The sequence below is a fragment of the Vanessa cardui genome, chromosome 26 (assembly GCF_905220365.1).
Source record: "Vanessa cardui chromosome 26, ilVanCard2.1, whole genome shotgun sequence".
NCBI classification, from domain to species: Eukaryota; Metazoa; Arthropoda; class Insecta; order Lepidoptera; family Nymphalidae; genus Vanessa; species Vanessa cardui.
Genome location: NC_061148.1, coordinates 3,079,735 through 3,100,338, shown reverse-complemented (window position 1 = coordinate 3,100,338; position 20,604 = coordinate 3,079,735). Strand labels below are relative to the sequence as shown.

The following is a 20,604-nucleotide window of genomic DNA, read 5'->3' as shown; positions in this document are numbered from 1 at the left end:
TGCATCAGTCCCTTCTGTTTCGCAATGGTGAGTACACACTAACATAGTAAATACTAAAGCAAGGTCATTCAAATTCAATGCAAGAATAGGAGGAGTATTGTGTAATTTTAGAGCAGGTAAATCTGCGAAGAACATAAATTGGAGGTTAACTTAATTCATAATTTATTTAAGGTTTCATAATTTATTTAACACATGGACTGGACTGTTTTTAAATTATGAAATTGTATATAAAGCAAGTTTTAACCCCTACAAAGTTTAACTACTACTTTTATATCTAAAACATACAACCCATTAAACGCGGGAGAAGCCACCTGCGAAAAATTGTATTTCTTTATTTTTCGTTTTGTTTTTGCAGACCAAAGGAGAACATTCGAGATCAACGGTGATATTATATGTTTTATACTATTATATTGTATATAATTCGTCCTCTTTGGCGATGCAAGAGCTGAGATGGCCCAGTGGTCAGAACGCGTGTATCTTAACCGATGATTTCGGATTCAAACCTAGACAAGCACCACATATGTGCTTAATTTATGTTTATAATTCATCTCGTTTTCGGCGGTGAAGGAAAACATCTTGAGGAAACCTGCATGTGTCTTATTTCATCGAAATTCTGCCGCATGTGCATTCCACCAACCCTTATTGGAACAGCGTGGTGGAATATGATCCAAACCCATTAATGGGAGAGGAGGCCTTAGCCCAGCAGTGGGAAAATTTACAGACTGTTACTTGGCGATGCAAAGATTATCCGCTGCCAGAGGCATCGTAGAAGAACGACTTTTTGGTTATAAAGCTTTTAAAATTATAATATCTAATGGGTGGTACATAGCCACGGGCTTACACAAATCCTTACCACCAAGTAAATTTGTAGATACTTACAATCTATATTAATATTAAAAATGTGAAAGTTACTCTGTATGTCTGTATGTTTGTCGCTCTTTTAGGACCTAACCGCTGAACCGAATTTGATGAAATTTGGTATGAAGCAAACTTGAACTCCAAGAAAGGACATAGGCTCCTTTTTTGCTTAACACATGACCATCACCAATAAAAAGCGAGCGAAGCTACGGGCGACTAGTAGTAATAAATACAATAAATTTGATTTCAGTGTGACGGAACCAAATGCAACTCATTGGTAAGTTATAAACAGCAAAGTATTATGTATTACAAACATTACCAATCTGTAAGAACTGACTTTTATTTCACTTGTGAATAGCGAAGTGAGTTTGAAACAGGCTAACCTTAATACGTGTATCCTTTAAGTACTTAATGACACCTACAATGACTATTATAATTATGAAATTCACGATCTAGTTTTTAGATGAGATTCGAGATTTCTTAGAGAATAACTCTGCAACATTTCTATTTTATTCTATTCTGCAATAGGTTAGTAGTGGAAAAGTATTTTCAAAAATACTTTGAAGTATAAAAAAATTTTGTCAATGCTATTGACTTTTGAAGACTTTATGCAGATGGAGTCAATCCAGGAGTAAGAGAGAACGCCTAATTTTTTTTCTTTTTGTTATGGTATAGGTTGGCGGACGAGCATATAGGCCACCTGATGGTAAGTGGTCACCATCACCCATAGACAATGACGCTGTAAGAAATATTAACTATTCCTCACATCGTCAATGTGCCACAAACCTTGGGAACTAAGATGTTATGTCCCTTGTGCCTGTAGTTACACTGGCTCACTCACCCTTCAAACCGGAACACAACAATACTGAGTACTGTTATTTGGCGGTAGAATAACTGATACGTGGGTGGTACCTACCCAGACGGGCTTGCACAAAGCCCTACCACCTAATAGTCATGCTAAATATTAAAATGCAATTAAACTAAAAGATTGTAAAATTTCACACGTTGTCACATCGTGGGATGAGAGTATAAAGTATAAAGAGGTTATAAAGTGGCTTTAAGTTTAGACCGGAACGATTGAACAATACAAATTTAAAAAGCGTTAAGATATCACTTCGTATTTCACTCTTGAAATGTCGTAATTGACTTATGATAAGCTATTTTGATCCTTGTATCCTTTTAATTGTATAGTGTTTATAGTCAATGTCGCATATCATGACACTACATAGAAATTTAGTAAGACTATATTTGCATTTAGAAATGCTAGAAAATTCAAATGAATGTTAAAATAAGCATACTACTCATAGTTATTAATGAAAGTTAATATTTGCAGTGTCACGAATACAAGTGCCATTCTCAGGTAAACCCTTTTTTTTAATAGTATTTTTATATATTTTTAACTAACGTCCGGCAAACTTTCAAAACTACAAAACTACAAAAAATTCAGTCTAAAGATCTAAGTTTTTTTTTAATAAACATTTTTAATATATCTATCACAGCGAAGAATATATCATAGTTAATCTTTAAATTAACATTACGTAATATACTTACTATAAACATATATTTTTTTACATTAACAACATTTTGTTCTACATCATACCTATTTAATTATATCTATATTCATATTATTGTTTAAACATCTGATGAGATAAACTTAATTTTACTGGAATTATTGAACGAAAAATTATATACTTGATAAAAATCTGTTTTATTTTTTTTTACAGATTCTGTTTTTTTAAATATATATTAGTAATAGTGACCACAGTAAATCTTTTAACAGTAACAATAAAGCCCATTACACAATGAAAAAATAAGGTATAAGATAAAGTAATAAGTAGATAAAGAATAAGGAATGAAGAACAAGAAATAAGGAATAGCACAGCAACAAAAACACTATTATATAATATTCAACCAATCACAGCGGTTGAATACCTACAGCTGGTGTGTGCACGAAGCACGAGTGTCAAAAACATAACCTAATTGTTATGACACTTCGTTGAAAAAATGCCCTGCGATTGGCTGGCTTTAAGAAATAAGAAACAAATTCCCAGCGCGACGGAAATTTTATTCTTATTCCTTATTTTTTAATTATGAATTGATCAACGGAGCTGCCATCGCTGGATTCCGCTATTCCTTATTCCTTATCTCTTATACCTTATTTTTTTCATTGTGTAATGGGCTTAACATTTTAAATCGATAATAATTTGAATCTGAATGCTGATTGGTTGCATATTGCATTGTTGAATACCACCGACCAATGACCGTTCAGTATTCAGCCTAATTCTAGAATTTAATCTGCATTTATAAACGTTGTGTATTACATTTAAGTGTAATTAAATATACGTATTTAATGAAAAATATATTGATTTTTATATATCTTCTTTTTCAGTGTATTGGTGGAATGTGTCATTCAAAGGTATATATTTTAATACGAATGTATATTATAAAATAATATACTAATCATGTTATAATCATGCGTTGTAATATATATTATGAAATTAATAAAATCTCTTAAAACATATTTTCCAAAATTAAGTACTGATAGACAGGTGTTATAAAAACACATACATTTTTCGTTAAATTAAAAAGGCGAATATGTTTACATGTTAATTGCCTAAAAGGTTTACATAAAACATCAGATATCATAATATGTCAAGAAAGAAAATTCTTTTGAATAATGTAAATTGCAAGCTTCTTATTAGAGAAGAATGTTGATATTTGATTGAATGATCGTTTAATATGATTGAGGAAAATACACTCGTACATCTTAATATTAAAATTCAAAACCGTTACTTTTTTAAAGTACGTGTGAAATTAATGTTATAACTTAAATCATTTTAAAAAATATTTTTACAGTGCGCAGGTGATAATGGTAAATCAAACGTAAGTGCAATTAAACTTAAACAATATATGTCTATATATGTTAGAGATTATTATATAATGATTTACATGTATACGACCTCATTTATTAGAATGGCAATAGTACACAACGTTTGCATAAAGATCATATTCACATAAGAAATTAATATTGTTAATTTGGAACAGCGTACTTAATTCGGATGTGATCGGTTTTACGAATTTTGCCGATGCGACATCTAACTTGTGTCATACTATACTTAAGTGTTTCATCTTGGCTGTAAATGTCTAGATTTAGAATTGCATCAGTGCAAACGATCTTGCTAAGGTTCAACGATGACAATACCGCTATCTCGGTTCTAATGAAAGCAATTCAACGAGCTTTAAGTGACTCTAGAATATTTGCATACGGCTTATATTTGACCTTCGACCACATCTCAGAACGTCGGCATAAATTCAAGTGGCTCCGAATCCAACTTCGTATAAGTAATTAAGTTTGATTATATTTATAACACATATATGATCTACTATTATGAACTATTAAGACTAAGTTAATAAATAAATCATATTATTAATTAAAAGAGTATATTTAGAAAGAAACGCTTGGAGTTAGGCTCGGGTTCCATCATGGGACACTAATTACTGTAAATAACAGCATTGTAAATCTATTCATATGAAAAGAGCAACTATCCAAGTTTCTTCTCGCTAGAAGCTTCTTTCCGAAACGTTGATAGTATTTAATTATTGACCATTCAAATTCGCTTCATTGTGAAGTTTACTTGATTAAATTTGTTTAATTTGATTCGAAAGTATACCTGGTGAATAAACCTATCTGGTTAGTCAGTACTTCTCATCACTTAATCTTGTGGGAGGCAAGTGAGCCAGTGTAACGACAGGAACAAGTGTCTAGCTCACTTGTCCTTCGAGCTGGAACGATGATACATAGTGTTGCTGTCTGTCGGTTAATTATAATTAAGTAATCATTATTACTTAGGCAAACCTAAATCAGACCATATTTTTCTTACTGGAAAATCTAATTTCCTGTCCCCCGAATGAGGAGGTGGCAAGTAAAGTAGGTAACGCTGAAGATAAGTGCGCCGAATGAGCCCTAAAAAACCCGCGGTAACCTCTTCATCTTTTTAGAGAGGCAAACGGAAAACTTTTAGAAACAACAGATTTTCTTGGTATCGCTATATCTTCCAAACTCAAGATTGGCGAGTAGAATCAGCTTTGCAGCCTTTACGATAATAATTATTATTCTATTTAGGGATGTTGAACTGTCTCGTCAAATCTGTGTTAGATATTTCTATATATATTATGATGTTCTTTCTTTCTCCGTGGTTATCAGATTATTGACTTTGTTCGTTCACAATAATAATCCATATTATTTTTTAATGTACCCAAAATATTTTTCTCCGATTTTTCCAGTGTACTGGTGGCATATGCGTTTCGAAGGTAATTATTTCTCACACATGCATATTATATGTTCAAAACAGAATCAGTAATACTATCTTAGTAATATTACAAATGCCAAAAGTTAGGTGGCCGTTACTCAATCAAACGCGGAAAGCTGGACAGATCCAATTAAATTTGGCACAGAGATATACTACTGTCTGAAATACCGCAAAGGTTACTTTTGAAGCTCGACATCTGCACAATCCCCTATCATGTTGATGGTACAAGTATATTTAAAAGTAGGTTTGATTAGTTAAATTATTGAATTTATATGAGTCAATGAGTTTGATTAGGATATCGGCTGTCTATTCCAAATGTCCAAGAATTTCCATTGATTATGTAATAAATAAAATACAAACTTTTAAGTAGAATCGAACGAGAAACTTCATTATAAAAGTGGATTTCGTGGATTTTAATCAACGAATCGATTCTGACTAAATAATATATTTAATGGATGGATAAATCTCGTGATCGATGATGAAAGAAAACATCGTGATAGAACCAGAATTTTTCGGATAATTTTGAAGCAAATCTGTACGTAAGATGATTTCTAGTCGTGGGTCATTTGCGGGCTTTCACTGTTTAACTAATATCTTAGGCCTAAATTGTCGTGGGACCAGGGGGGGTCCCAGTACCCTGGGAATCCCCCCTAGCTGTTGAAGGCCCGTATAAGCGGGCCGACCGTCAGGGCGTCACGGTAGCATGCGTAAGCGATCCCGTGGCGTCCGCCGAAAGACGGAGAGGGTACCGCTGGTTTTTTAGTGGGTAAACCCGGTGTGCTTGGGCGCACTCGGCGTTCAGGGCTCCGGGGAGTCCCACACCCTCCCCCCCCCCACTTTCCATCACGTGGGGGAAGCGCGTAAAGCGTTTTTCCAGCGTAATAAAAAAAAAAAAAAGAAGTCCTAAATTGTCGTTGACATTTTTTATATTTATTTCAGTGCGATGGAAAAACTTGTAAATCTGGGGTAAGCTAAACTATATTTCTTTGTGCAATATTTGCCTGTAATTTGTTTTCACTAATCTTCATTATTAAAATAGCTCATGTGCATACGGAAGAGAATATATTTATACCTACCTATCATGCATTCCGTGTGCTTGCACCATATTTGAAGGCAGATAAAACCTCCTTGATAACTTTCGTCTTCAGATATTTATAAACGTAATAAGGGCTTGGAATTCTTCAATCCTATATTTATGCCGTCAACTTACGTCGATGTATTCATCATCTAGCTTTCAAGTATCTTCCAAATCGACACGAGGTAAAGATTCGCTCTGCAAAAATGACGACATCATCGGCAAATCGAAGATGTGTCTGTTCTCCTGCCCTTATCCACATTTTACTTGGAGCTGGCACGATATTTTATCTTTTTGTCATATTTTTCTTTTCAGTCATGTCGTCTTTCACACAATCCATCCATTGGTCGACCCGTTCCTCTACGTTCATGCTCAAAATAGTCCTAATTCCTCCGCATGCCCATATCATGACAGTTTAATAAAGACATCTTGAAAGCAAAAGTGACAGGGAGCCAGTAATGCACTCCTAGCGAACCTAACCCCCCCCCCCCCCCCCTATCTATGAGGGTAAAAAAGTTATCAATCTTTTGTTTATTATTAAATTTACTTTATATCATTTTAATTTTCAGTGCGAAGGAGGATCTTGTCTTGCGCAAGTATGAATGTGATCATTATTTGAATTTATTAACTTCTACATCAAAATCATTAATACATATTGGCTTTTAATTTTTTTTGTTCCAGGCCGCAGGGATGTTTGCCAACGCAAACGTAATCAATATTATTCAACTTAATTATATATATTTTTTTAATAAAAAAATAATATATTTTAAATACTTTTTCATTTTAGTGCAGAGGCAGTACTTGCTCTTCAAAAGTAAGCATTTTATTTTTTATACCTAATTAGAACTGGATACTTTTATATAAGCTTGAATGAGTTTAAGGAACCGAGATGGGCGAGTTGTTAGAACACGTGCATCTTAACCGATAATTGTGGGTTCTAACCAGGCAAGCTACATTGAATTTTCATGTACTTAATTTGTGTTTATAATCTATCTCGTTTTCGGCCTTGAGAGAAACATCGTGAGAAAACCTGCATATCTCTAATATCGATTCAAATTTGACACACGTGTATCAACCATCCCACATTGGAGCAGCGTGGTGGAATAAGACCCAAAAGCTCCTTAAAGGGGAGAGAGGGAGGCCTTAGGCCAACAGTTACAGCCCGTTACTGTACTGTACTGAATAAGTTTTAAGGCATGTGTACACCGCCGCAACCGCACCGGCGCCGGACTGCCATTATACTATTTAATACAGACAAAGGAACCACATACCGGATTCGGTTACAAGTTCGTGTATTGACTTGTCTTCCTACAATTTGAACAGTGTATTTAGTGTTTGAATAGATTCTAATATCATTTAATTATTCACACAGTTGAATCATAAATTCAACTTTGTTTAACTATACTTAATATTAAATAGCTGAAGAGTTGGTTTGTTTGGTTGTATGTACTAATAACAAGCAGCACTGGTTAAATTAAATGAAACTTAGTGTTAAACAGCTTATATGTATATCGAGGAAAGTTTTAGGATACATAACATCACGTTACGATTAATAGGAGCAGAGAATCAATGAAAAATGTTGCAAACACGCGGAAAAATTATCCCTTTTGAGAGGTTCCGTTTATTTCGTCAGCGGTTAAACTTTTGCAGAAATTATTTGACTGGATCGCTTTACTTTTAAAGTTTTTAAAAAAGTCAGAAAGATTGGATGTAATAATCTTTTTTATTTCAATCAAATTCGTTCTAAAATAATGTATTATTTTCGAACGTGTTATATTTTAAGAATATTATTTCTTATCCAAATAAGCACAATATTAATAAATTGCAGGCTGAAGAATTGCCTCTGACTGATAGTGTGGTATAACTAAAACACTAATTACACTTTACAAATATGTTCAAATTCCAGACAAACGAAGTCATGGCGAAAAACTAGAAAATTAATAAATAAATGCATTTTATTCAACGCAATATTATATAGTACATATAGTGTAATCTACTATTCATATTATAATATACTATACTATTTAAGAAAAATAACTAAAACATGAAGCAACAGTTTCAATATTCTTGCTCTTTTTTCTTCAGGCCATATTTCTTGCAGAGTACACCTCTGCAAGAAATATGGCCGTCCTTCGCCCGCGTGTCATATCTCTTCTAAATCCACGTCGACTGTGCGGGGACGTCACTACACTCGCCAAGTCACTCAGAATTCGTTGAACAATATGTATATTATAAAAAGCGTAAAGTAACGTTCTACTTACGTACTTCATTGACATGTTAACATATTGTGAGGAAGGCCTTGAGCATGGATGTGGATGGATACAGAGGTAGAGGACGACCAAGGAAACGATGGATGGATTGTGTGAAAGACGATATAGTTAGAAAGAATGTTAGTTGTGAGATGACGTCTGACAGAGAAGTATGGAAGGAGAAGACATGCTGCGCCGACCCCAATTAAAATTGGGATAAGGGCAGGAGAATGATGATGATGATGAACTTTGTATTTCTATGGTTCAAAAAGAGTAACTATTGAGTTTTTTGCCGGTTCGTCTCGATAGAATCTACATTCTGAACCGTTTAGTTTTATACTAAAATCTGAAAAAATTTGATTCAAAATGTGCTCGTAAAAGCTTACTTGAATAAAGTATATCTCGATATTGATTTCGTCGCAAAACCGATCTATTTTCGATACGAACGGCGAAGATAAAATTTAACTTGTATCGTCTTTGCCTTGTATATTCGAGAAACTTCTAAAATAGATCCGTGAATATCTACAGATATATATCATATATAATCTATAATAAACAGATTTATTAGTTACGAAACATTATCTACTAAAAATAAACTTTATTCAAGTGGGCTTTTACAAGCACTTTTGGATAGTCATTTAACTATTAAGTGAAGCTACCACCGGTTCGGAAAGTAGATTCTACCGAGATGAACCGGCAAGAAACTCGGTAGTTACTCTTTTCAATCGACTTCAAAAAGGAGGAGGTTATCAATTCGTCTGTATTTTTTTTTATGTTTGTTACCTCAAAACTTTTTACTGGGTGCACCGATTTTGATAATTTTTTTTTTGTTTGAAAGGTAGTGCTTCCCGTGGGGTCCCATTTTTTTTTATTTTTTTCCGACGATGGTATCCGTATGAAAACGACATAAGTCTTAAATTTGCATTATGTATATGCGCGACAAATAGGTGAATAACTCAAAAATTTTAACAAAAAGAAAAACCGACTTCAAACAAAACACTATTTTAAAACAAATGAATATCACGAAAAAGTAATAAAAATAATTGCGTATTCAACATATTTTTTAGAGTAAGAAATTCTGCCCCATATCGCACCCTAACTGCGAGCCGTATATCCATATAGCCGTAGTTCCATCACTACATAGTATAAAACAAAGTCGCTTTCTCTGTCCCTATATCTTTAAATCTACGCAACGGATTTTGATGCGGTTTTTTTTAAAAGATAGTGTGATTCAAGGAGAAGGTTTGTGTATATAATACATGAACAATATAGTAAAGAAACACTGATAATTTTAGAAGTTTGCGATGTGATGTCGTATATAAACAAACTCTGTAGTATATTTAGTATCAGTATTGCACCCGCGCGAAGCCGGGGTGGGTAGCTAGTTGATTATAATATTCGACTATGATAATTACATAAAGATAACTACATTACGGAAGGTGACTCAGATATCCAAATAACCTATAAATAAAAGATTCGACCGAGTATCGCTAACGTGCTCCTCAGAATTGTTCCGTTCCCTTCCTTTCCGTTACTTTGTCATGGATCCTGTGCTCAGAACCTTACCAAACTTTCACCAAATTACCCTTGAAGTATATATTTTATAATAAAAAAAGAATTATCAAAATTAGTTAACGTGATTTTCAGTTATTCACCTATTTGTCGCGCATATACATAATGCAAATTTAAGACTTATGTCGTTTTCACATGGATACCATCATCGAAAAAAAAAAATAAAAAAATGGGACCCCACGGGAAGCACTACCTTTCAAACAAAAAAAAAATTATCAAAATCGGTCCACCCAGTGAAAAGTTATGAGGTAACAAACATAAAAAAAAAAAAAAAAAAAAAAAAAAAAATACAGACGAATTGATAACCTCCTCCTTTTGGAAGTCGGTTGAAAATCACGTTAACCAATTTTGATGATTCTTTTTTTATTATAAAGGATATACTTTAAGGGTAGTTTGGTGAAAGTTTGGTAAGGTTCTGAGCACAGGATCCTTGACAAATTAAGGGAACGGGAGGGAACGGAACAATTCTGAGGAGCACGTGAGCAATACTCGGTCGAATCTTTTATTTATGGGTGACTTGGATATTTGAATTACCTTCCGGAACGTGGTTATTTTCATATAATTGTCATAATCGAATATTATAATCAACTAGCGACCCGCCCCGACTTCTCACGGGTGCAATACTGATACTAAAGAATTTGTTTATTTACGACATCACATTGCAAACTTCTAAAATTGTCAGTGTTTCTTTACTATATTGTTCATTTATTATACACACAAACCTTCCCCTTGAATTACACTATCTATTAAAAAAAACCGTCCATCATCAAAATCCGTTGCGTAGTTTTAGAGATATAGGGACAGAGAAAGCGACTTTGTTTTATACTATGTATTGACGGAACTCCTAAACGGCTTACAGTTCGATTTGGGGCAGAATTTATTTCTGTCTTTAATCAAATTTTGTGTATGTGATGTGATGTCATATGATGTACGACATAGCATACGAATAGCTCTTTTGCAAAGTTTTTTTTACTGAGGTCGATTACAGCTCTTTCGAGGGTGGTACCTTGTAGTTTATGCCGCATGACGTATTAAAGCCGCATTTTCGAAAGTCTATTTTTGCTTTATTCGAAAGTTTATTTTGAAATTGTCCCCGAAGTAGTTTCTGATTCATATAAACGGCACGCTTGATCTATCCATATTAAGAAAAAAATGTTAGTCTACATCAGCTTCACTTAAAATCAATAAATAAAATTTTAACAAAAAGAAAAACCGACTTCCAACAAAACACTATTTTAAAACAAATGAATATGCACGAAAAAGTAATAAAAATAATTGCGTATTCAACATATTTTTTAGAGTCTTCCTAAGTTAAATGAAATGAAAAATATTAGACTACTTAAAAGTCGATTAACGATTATATCATGTAGTTATAATTATTGTTATATTTGGAGTCGGTGTCAGCCAATATAACCCTACAGTATATCTATCAAAAAACAATACGAGAATACTTTAACAAATATGTTTTTTACAAATTACCTTTTACACAATAATAAACTGGATCAATCAAGGGGCTCGTATCGCTTCTTTCTTTTGATTGTTGGGGCAAGAGCACCGTGGCTGACACCGGCTCCAATTATACCAATAACTATAACTACATGATATAATCGTTAATCGACTTTTAAGTAGTCTAATATTTTTCATTTCATTTAACTTAGGAAGACTCTAAAAAATATGTTGAATACGCAATTATTTTTATTACTTTTTCGTGCATATTCATTTGTTTTAAAATAGTGTTTTGTTGGAAGTCGGTTTTTCTTTTTGTTAAAATTTTATTTATTTTTTTGATTTTAAGTGAAGCTGATGTTGACTAACTAATTTTTTTTAATATGGATAGATTAAGCGTTCCGTTTATATGAGTCAGAAACTACTTCGAGGACAATTTCAAAGGAAACTTGCGAATAAAGCAAAAATAGACTTTCGAAAATGCGGATTTAATACGTCACGTGGCGTAAACTACAAGGATCCCTCGAAAGAGCTGTAATCGAACTCAGCAAAAAAACTTTGAAAAAGACCAACTATATTTCGGACATCATGTGACATCACATCACATACACAAAATTTGATTAAAGATAGTAAGAAATTCTGCCCCATATCGCACCCTAACTGCGAGCCGTATAGGAGTTCCATCACTACATAGTATAAAACAAAGTCGCTTTCTCTGTCCCTATATCTTTAAATCTACGCAACGGATTTTGATGCGGTTTTTTTTAAAAGATAGTGTGATTCAAGGGGAAGGTTTGTGTATATAATACATGAACAATATAGTAAAGAAACACTGATAATTTTAGAAGTTTGCGATGTGATGTCGTAAATAAAGAAATTCTGTAGTATATTTAGTATCAGTATTGCACTCGTGCGAAGCCGGGGTGGGTAGCTAGTTGATTATAATATTCGACTATGATAATTACATAAACATAACCACATTACGGAAGGTGACTCAAATATCCAAATAACCTATAAATAAAAGATTCGACCGAGTATCGCTAACGTGCTCCTCAGAATTGTTCCGTTCCCTTCCGTTCCGTTACTTTGTCATGGATCCTGTGCTCAGAACCTTACCAAACTTTCACCAAATTACCCTTGAAGTATATGTTTTATAATAAAAAAAGAATTATCAAAATTGGTTAACGTTATTTTCAGTTATTCACCTATTTGTCGCGCATATACATAATGCAAATTTAAGACTTATGTCGTTTTCACATGGATACCATAATCGGAAAAAAAAATAAAAAAAATGGGACCCCACGGGAAGCACTACCTTTCAAACAAAAAAAAATTATCAAAATCGGTCCACCCAGTGAAAAGTTATGAGGTAACAAACATAAAAAAAAAAAAAAAAAAAAAATACAGACGAATTGATAACCTCCTCCTTTTGGAAGTCGGTTGAAAAATAAATAAAATTTTAACAAAAAGAAAAACTGACTTCAAACAAAACACTATTTTAAAACAAATAAAAATGTACTAAAAAGTAATAAAAATAATTGCATATTTAATATATTTTTGAGAGTTCTCCTAGGTAAAATGAAATGAAAAATATTAGACTACTTAAAAGTCAATTTACGATTATATAATGTAGTTATAATTATTGCTATATTTGGAGTCGGTGTCAGCCAACCCTATACTATACCTATCAAAAAACAATACGAGAATACTTTAAGAAATGTTTCTTACAAATTACCTTTTATACGATATTATACTGGTTCAATCAAGAGGCTCGTATCGCTTCTTTCTTTTGATTGTTGAAGCGTGTGCCTATGGCTGACACCGGCTCCAAATATAACAATAACTATAACTACGTTATATAACCGTAAATCGACTTTTAAGTAGTCTAATATTTTTCATTTCATTTTACCTAGGAGGACTCTCAAAAATATATTAAATATGCAATTATTTTTATTACTTTTTAGTACATTTTTATTTGTTTTAAAATAGTGTTTTGTTTGAAGTCGGTTTTTCTTTTTGTTAAAATTTTATTTATATACTATGTAGTGATGGAAATCCTATACGGCTCACAGTTAGGGTGCGATATGGGGCAGAATTTCTTACTATCTTTAATCAATTTTTGTGTATGTGATGTGATGTCATATGATGTACGAAATATAGTTGGTCTTTTTCAAAGTTTTTTTGCTGAGGTCGATTACAGCTCTTTCGAGGGATCCTTGTAGTTTACGCCGCATGACGTATTAAATCCGCATTTTCGAAAGTATATTTTTGCTTTATTCGCAAGTTTCCTTTGAAATTGTCCTCGAAGTAGTTTCTGACTCATATAAACGAAACGCTTAATCTATCCATATAAAAAAAAATAGTTAGTCAACATCAGTTTCACTTAAAATCAAAAAATAAATAAAATTTTAACAAAAAGAAAAACCGACTTCAAACAAAACACTTTTTTAAAACAATTAAAAATGCACTAAAAAAATAATAAAAATAATTGCATATTTTACATATTTTTTAGAGTCCCCCTAGGTAAAATGAAATGAAAAATATTCGACTACTTAAAAGTCGATTTACGATTATATAATGTAGTTATAATTATTGTTATATTTGGAGTTGGTGTCAGCCAATAAAACCCTACAGTATATCTATCAAAAACAATACGAGAATACTTTAATAAATATGTTTTTTACAAATTACCTTTTACACAATAATATACTGGATCAATCAAGGGGCTCGTATCGCTTCTTTCTTTTGATTGTTCGGGCAAGGGCACCGTAGTTGACACCGGCTCCAAATATACCAATAATTATAACTACATTATATAATCGTAAATCGACTTTTAAGTAGTCGAATATTTTTCATTTCATTTTACCTAGGAGGACTCTAAAAAATATGTAAAATATGCAATTATTTTTATTATTTTTTAGTGCATTTTTATTTGTTTTAAAAAAGTGTTTTGTTTGAGGTCGGTTTTTCTTTTTGTTAAAATTTTATTTATTCAACATTTAAAAAATACAAAGTCATGTCAGTTAATACAATTATTTAAATTAATATATCCTGCCTGGAAGGCAACAGGTATTAATTCCACGCTTTTTTATCATCTACAATCACACATGAAAACAGTGTTACTTTGTTAAATCCTACTAATATTATAAATGCGAACGTTTCTAAGAATGGATGTATGTTGTTTGTTAGTCTTTAACGAACAAACTAATGAACGGATTTGGATGAAATTTTACAACAATATAGTTTGTACATCAGAATAACAAGTAGGCTACAATTTACAACGATTTTATGTAATTTTTTTAATGTTACTTGGTGGTAGCTTTGTGCCAGCCCGTCTGGGTAGGTACCACCCACTCATCAGTTATTCTACCGCCAAATAACAGTACTCAGTATTGTTGTGTTCCGGTTTGAAGGGTGAGTGAGCCAGTGTAACTACAGGTACAAGGGACATAACATCTTGGTTCCCAAGGTTGGTGGCACATTGACGACGTAAGGAATACTTAATATTTCTTACAGCGTCTGTGGGTGACAGTGACCGTTTACCATCAAATGGCCCATAAGCTCGTCCGCCAACCTATACCATAAAAAAATTGGTCATAATATAACGATACATATCAAGTACTCATTCGCAGCCGGGGCGGTCACTAGTTAATATTAATTCTGCACATCAAATTATGCTCACCTAAGATTTTTTTTTTTTCAATTTTATAAATTTGTTTTTACCTCAGTAGGTGGACAGGCAAATAGGCCAGAAAATGGTTATTGACCACTACTGCCTATAGACACGAGCCGTATCTAACATCTAATTGTTACCTATACGGCATTACGTACCTTGTGCCTGTAGGAACACTGGCTCCCTCGACCTTTAAACCGGAACTAAAAAAAATCATTAATTTAAATACGTTATATTGAATTTTACTTTTGTATAACAAAATAATTTTTGGTGTTATAGCCAAATTAATTTTCATCGATCTGGACTTTTTAAACGAATAAAAATACCAATCCATCTTAATTTGAAAAGCTTTGTAGTAATTATCTGCAAAGCCTTCAGCATTAAGCGGTCCGATTGCGGTTCTTTTGCGGTTTTTTATTTACAGAATATAAACTACGAGGAGCTGAGATGGCCCAGTGGTTAGAACGCGTGCATCTTAACCGAGGATTGCGGGTTCAAACCTAGGCAAGCACCACTATATACATATATATATGTGCTTAATTTGTGTTTATAATTCATCTCGTTTTCGGCAGTGAAGGAAAACATCGTGAAGAAACCTGCATGTGTCTAATTTCATCGAAGTTCTGCCACATGTGCATTCCACCAACCCTCATTGGAACAGCGTGGTGGAATATGTTACAAACCCTCTCTTTAATGGAAGAGGAGGCCTTATCCCAGCAGTGGGAAGATTACAGGCTGTTACTTTACTTTAAACTTGCGATTCGTCACCGGTGCCGCGGCGCAATGTACACGAAGCCATAGTATTTATATGTATAAATCTTAATTTATTTTTTATAATTGTGTATTATGTTTATTGTATTTCAGACAAATGGAGAAAATACTGTAGCAGTGGTATATTATTTTGATTTAATTCTTATTTAAGTCAAATATTATGTAACATAGATTCATAATAATAATAATAGTAATATATATTTAAACCGTTTCAGTTATTTACATTCTCCGTAGCGAAGTATCTTTGTACATAAAAATCTTATAAATATTATCTTATAAATATTAACCCTCATTATAGTAACTACTCAGTTTCTTGTCTGCATTCTGAACCGGCAGCTTCACTGAATATAGTTTGTTAAATGACGATTCAAATGTCGTAAAGCCTTGAGTAAATCATTATATGAGTTTGATGTTCAGAAATACTATTATAACTCTTGTGAACTTAAAATATCTTCTTGGCCTTTCTAATAATAAAAAAAATAAGAGTATGTATTACAACTCTTAACATTTTTATATTTGGTAACACAGAATTTTCCGGTTCATTCTGGCTTTGTAGCTGTCTTGCCAGTATTAAAAATAAACTAATTAATTATATTATTATGTTAATTAAAATATAAACCATTTTCAGTGTAACGGTGATGTATGTCAAGCGAGTGTAAGTATCAAGTAAATTAGCTTAAGTAGGTACCACCCACTCATCAGACAATCTACCGCTAAACAACAGTACGCAGTACTGTTGTGTTCCGGTTTAAAGGGCGAGTGAGCCAGTGTAACAACAGGCACAAGGGATATAGCATCTTAGTTACCAAGGTTGGTGGCGCATTGACGATGTAAGGAATAGTTAATATTTCTTACAGCGTCATTGTCTATGGGTGATGGTGACCACTTACCATCAGGTGGCCTATATGCTCGTCCGCCAACCTATTACATAAAAAAAAGGAATTTTCAAAATAATGATTTCGAAAATATGCATGAATTTTACCGATAGATCCAGAAACCTACAAAGATAGTATAATAAATCAGTTACTATGATTACAACAATGCATTATTTATTCGCAAATTGAAATAATGAATGTTTCTTTATCTGTTCTAACAAAATAGTGTTCAAAGTTAGATATGCCCCATATACGCCCAGGGCCACCAATAGGTTAAAGACGACTCCGTCTATTTGCTTTTAGAATTACGAGCTGAGATGGCCCAGTGGTTAGAACGCGTGTATCTTAACCGATTAATTCCGATTCAAGCCCAGGCAAGCACCACTATAAATATGTGCTTAATTTGTGTTTAAAATTCATCTCGTGCTCGGCGGTGAAGGAAAACATCGTGAGGAAACCTGCAAGTGTCTAATATCATCGAAATTCTGCCACATGTGCATTCCACCAACCCGCATTGGAACAGCATGGTAGAATATGTTCCAAACCCTTAATGGAAGAGGAGGCCTTAGCCCAGCAGTGGATAAATTTACCGGCTGTTACTTTACTTTAACTACTTTAGTATGGAAACTATCAAAATATATATATTTCTTATAGTGTTCCGGCAAAAACTGTACGTCATTGGTAAGTGATTTTATTTTTAAATAGCGATCCGCCCCGGCTTAGCGTGCAATACTGATACTAAATATACTCTTTCTATATCTATTTCTTTACATTAAGGTTGGAAGAGGTCGCTATTTTAGCGATAAGGCCGCCTCTTGTGCATCTTTCTCAATCGTGTTTAAATTATTTATTTATTGCTGTACAATAAAGGGTATTTTTTAGAATTTGTTTACGACATCACATTAAAAACCTATAAAATTATCAGTGTTTCTTAATTATATTGTCCATGTATTATATACAAAAAATTTCCTCTCGAATCACTCTATCTATTATTAAAAACCGCATCAAAATCCGTTGCGTAATTTCAAAGATATGAGCATTCATATGGACGGACGAGGGTAAGCGACTTTGTTTTATACTATGTAACAATTTCAAATGAAATTTTATTTATTAACCAATAATTGTTTATTTTCAGTGCGTCGGTGAAGTATGTATGGCGAAGGTTCGTACCTTTGAAACAATGTAACTAAAGGAGGAATTTCTGCTTTAAAGTTTTAATAAAATAAAATAAATAGTAATGTAATTAAAGCCTTAAAGTAAAAAAAAGTAAAGTAACAGCGTGGTAAATTTCCCACTGCTGGGCTAAGGTCTCCTCTCCCATTAAGGGGAGTGTTTGGAACATATTCCACCACTCTGTACCAATGCGAGTTGGTGGAATGCACATGTGGCTGAATTTCGATGAGATTAGAAACATACAGATGTCCTCACGATGTTTTCCTTCACCGCCGAGCACGAGATGAATTATAAACACAATTTAGCATACATACATAGTGGTGCCTGCGTGGGTTTGAACCCGAAATCATCGGTTAAGATGCACGCGTTCTAACCACTGGGCCATCTCAGCTCCTTAGGTGCCTTAGGTGTTTTATAGTATTTAAAACGAGATATTTTGAGGTCTTACAGTGTCTTTTTCACGAGACTGTTATATCTTATTATATGTTATTTATTTTTTTATAGTGCGCAGGACCGGGTTGCAGGACTAGTGTAAGTCTGGTATTATTTACTAGTTGTCACCAGCGGTTTCGCTCGCGTTTAAGGGGTACATTTATCATGTATTAGGCAAATAAGTAGCCTATGGAATCTTTGGAGTTCAGATTTGCTTCATACCAAATTTCATCAAATTCGGTTCAGCGGTTTGGTAGTGAAAGAGTGACAGACAGACAGACAGAGTTACTTTCACATTTATAATATAAGTACAGATTAAACTACTAGCTGAATCTAAAGGGATATCACATAAAATATTGTTGCACTTGAAATAAGCCTTTTTTAAATAACTATAAGACTGATAAATAAATTTACTTAAATAAACATATACAAAAAAATCATCGTTTTTGGTACAATATACTTATTTAACAGTCTAAACATTGAAACCAACAATTTCATAATTGACGTCAAACTTTTTTTTTATGGTATAGGTTGGCTGACGAGCATATGGGCCACCTGATGGTAAGTGGTCACCATCACCCATAGACAATGTCGCTGTAAGAAATATTAACTATTCCTTACATCGTCAATGTGTCACCAACCTTGGGAACTAAGATGTTACGTCCCTTGTGCCTGTGGTTACACTGGCTCACTCACCCTTCAAACCGGAACACAACAATACTGAGTACTATTATTTGGCGGTAGAATAACTGATGAGTGGGTGGTAGCTACCCAGACGGGCTTGCAGAAAGCCCTACCACCAAGTAAACATCCCCAATTATATCCCCTTAGGATAGGAAGGCGATATTATTAAATGTTATACGCTACTAGTATGCTTATAGCATGCTTCACTCTTTTCTCCTCTCTTCCTCTCCCTATGTATCTCTAAAAATTGTTATATTACATGAACACACTAGACACTAGACACTAAAGCGTAACAAATAATATTAAAATTCTTCTTTTAACTTTATTTGTATTGACCGAATCTTTTCTATTTCCACAAAACCCCTTTTTATCTGCCTTTATATTTTACCTCGTTCTTTAAACTGTCATTAATTTAGCTATAACGTAATTGGTTTAAGTTTTAGCACAATTTGTCTTTGATTTGATATAAAAGTTAATTTATGATAAAGAACATATTTTACATACTTTTATAGTGTATATAACTTATTTTCCCAACAGTGCAACGGGCACGACTGTTCCAAAGACCAGTTCACGAACGTACGAATCAACGATCCCTACAAAATCTTCAACGTCGAACTCCAAGCTGATTTTTTTGAATAAAATAAAACAACAACTTAAAATAATTCAATAAAACATTTATTTGTATTCAGTAACAGTATTTTTTTTTTATAAACTCAAACTCAAACTCAAATTCCTTTATTCAATATAGAAGCATAACACTTACTTATTGATTGTCAAATAAACACTACCACCGGTTCGGAAAAAGGAACACCCTGACCTGAGAAGAACCGGCGAAAGAAACTCAGCGGGCTTTTTTTTTGTTATTTTTTTTTTTGTCAAATTAATAAGGTACATAGTAGTGTATGATTAGAAATAGCCAGGAGGCGATCGTTTCATTCCCAAAATGTGCTATCAAACATAAACTCGCTAATTGTATAGTAACCTTTTGCACACAAGCGTTCCTTAACAATTTTTTTAAATTTGGCCGACAGAAGCATTTTGAACGCTTTCTGGGATCCTGTTGTAGAAGCGTATACATTGCCCCACAAAAGAGTTACTGACTCTATGCAGTCGAGTAACAGGAGTAACAAGATTGTGTTTGTTCCTTGTACCAATGTTATGAGAATCACATTTTCTCATAAAAACATTAATATTTTTCCGTACATACAAAACATTACAAAATATTTATTGAGAAGCAACAGTCAATATCTTAATTTCTTTAAATCCTTTTGGTTTTCGAGTAATTCGTGGATAAACATACCAACATACACACAATAAGCACACGTGCTTGGAAGCCTAAATGGATCAGCATGCTCCAAAAAAATTGAATTCTATTAACGTTTTAGAAATCGGTTAAAAATAACCACAACATTATCAACAAGGCGAATGGAAAATGTATTTCGAAGTTATAAAGCTACAACCACACATGTGTACGTGATACGTGACG

At 33.4% G+C, this 20,604-nt stretch overlaps 1 protein-coding gene across 1 annotated transcript; it reads left to right on the top strand.

The window, feature by feature from the left end:
• Positions 1-1,113: 1,113 nt before the first annotated feature.
• On the top strand, positions 1,114-19,810 carry LOC124540834 (keratin-associated protein 5-4-like). Its single transcript, XM_047118557.1, has 15 exons — positions 1,114-1,135; positions 2,192-2,218; positions 3,248-3,274; positions 3,715-3,741; positions 5,143-5,169; positions 6,108-6,134; positions 6,813-6,839; positions 6,925-6,951; positions 7,031-7,057; positions 16,048-16,074; positions 16,583-16,609; positions 17,484-17,510; positions 17,965-17,991; positions 18,507-18,533; positions 19,656-19,810. The coding sequence occupies exons 3-15, from the start codon at positions 3,260-3,262 to the stop codon at positions 19,755-19,757; spliced, it is 414 nt and encodes a 137-aa protein (XP_046974513.1). The 5' UTR covers positions 1,114-1,135; positions 2,192-2,218; positions 3,248-3,259; the 3' UTR covers positions 19,758-19,810.
• The last annotated feature ends 794 nt before the right edge of the window (positions 19,811-20,604 follow it).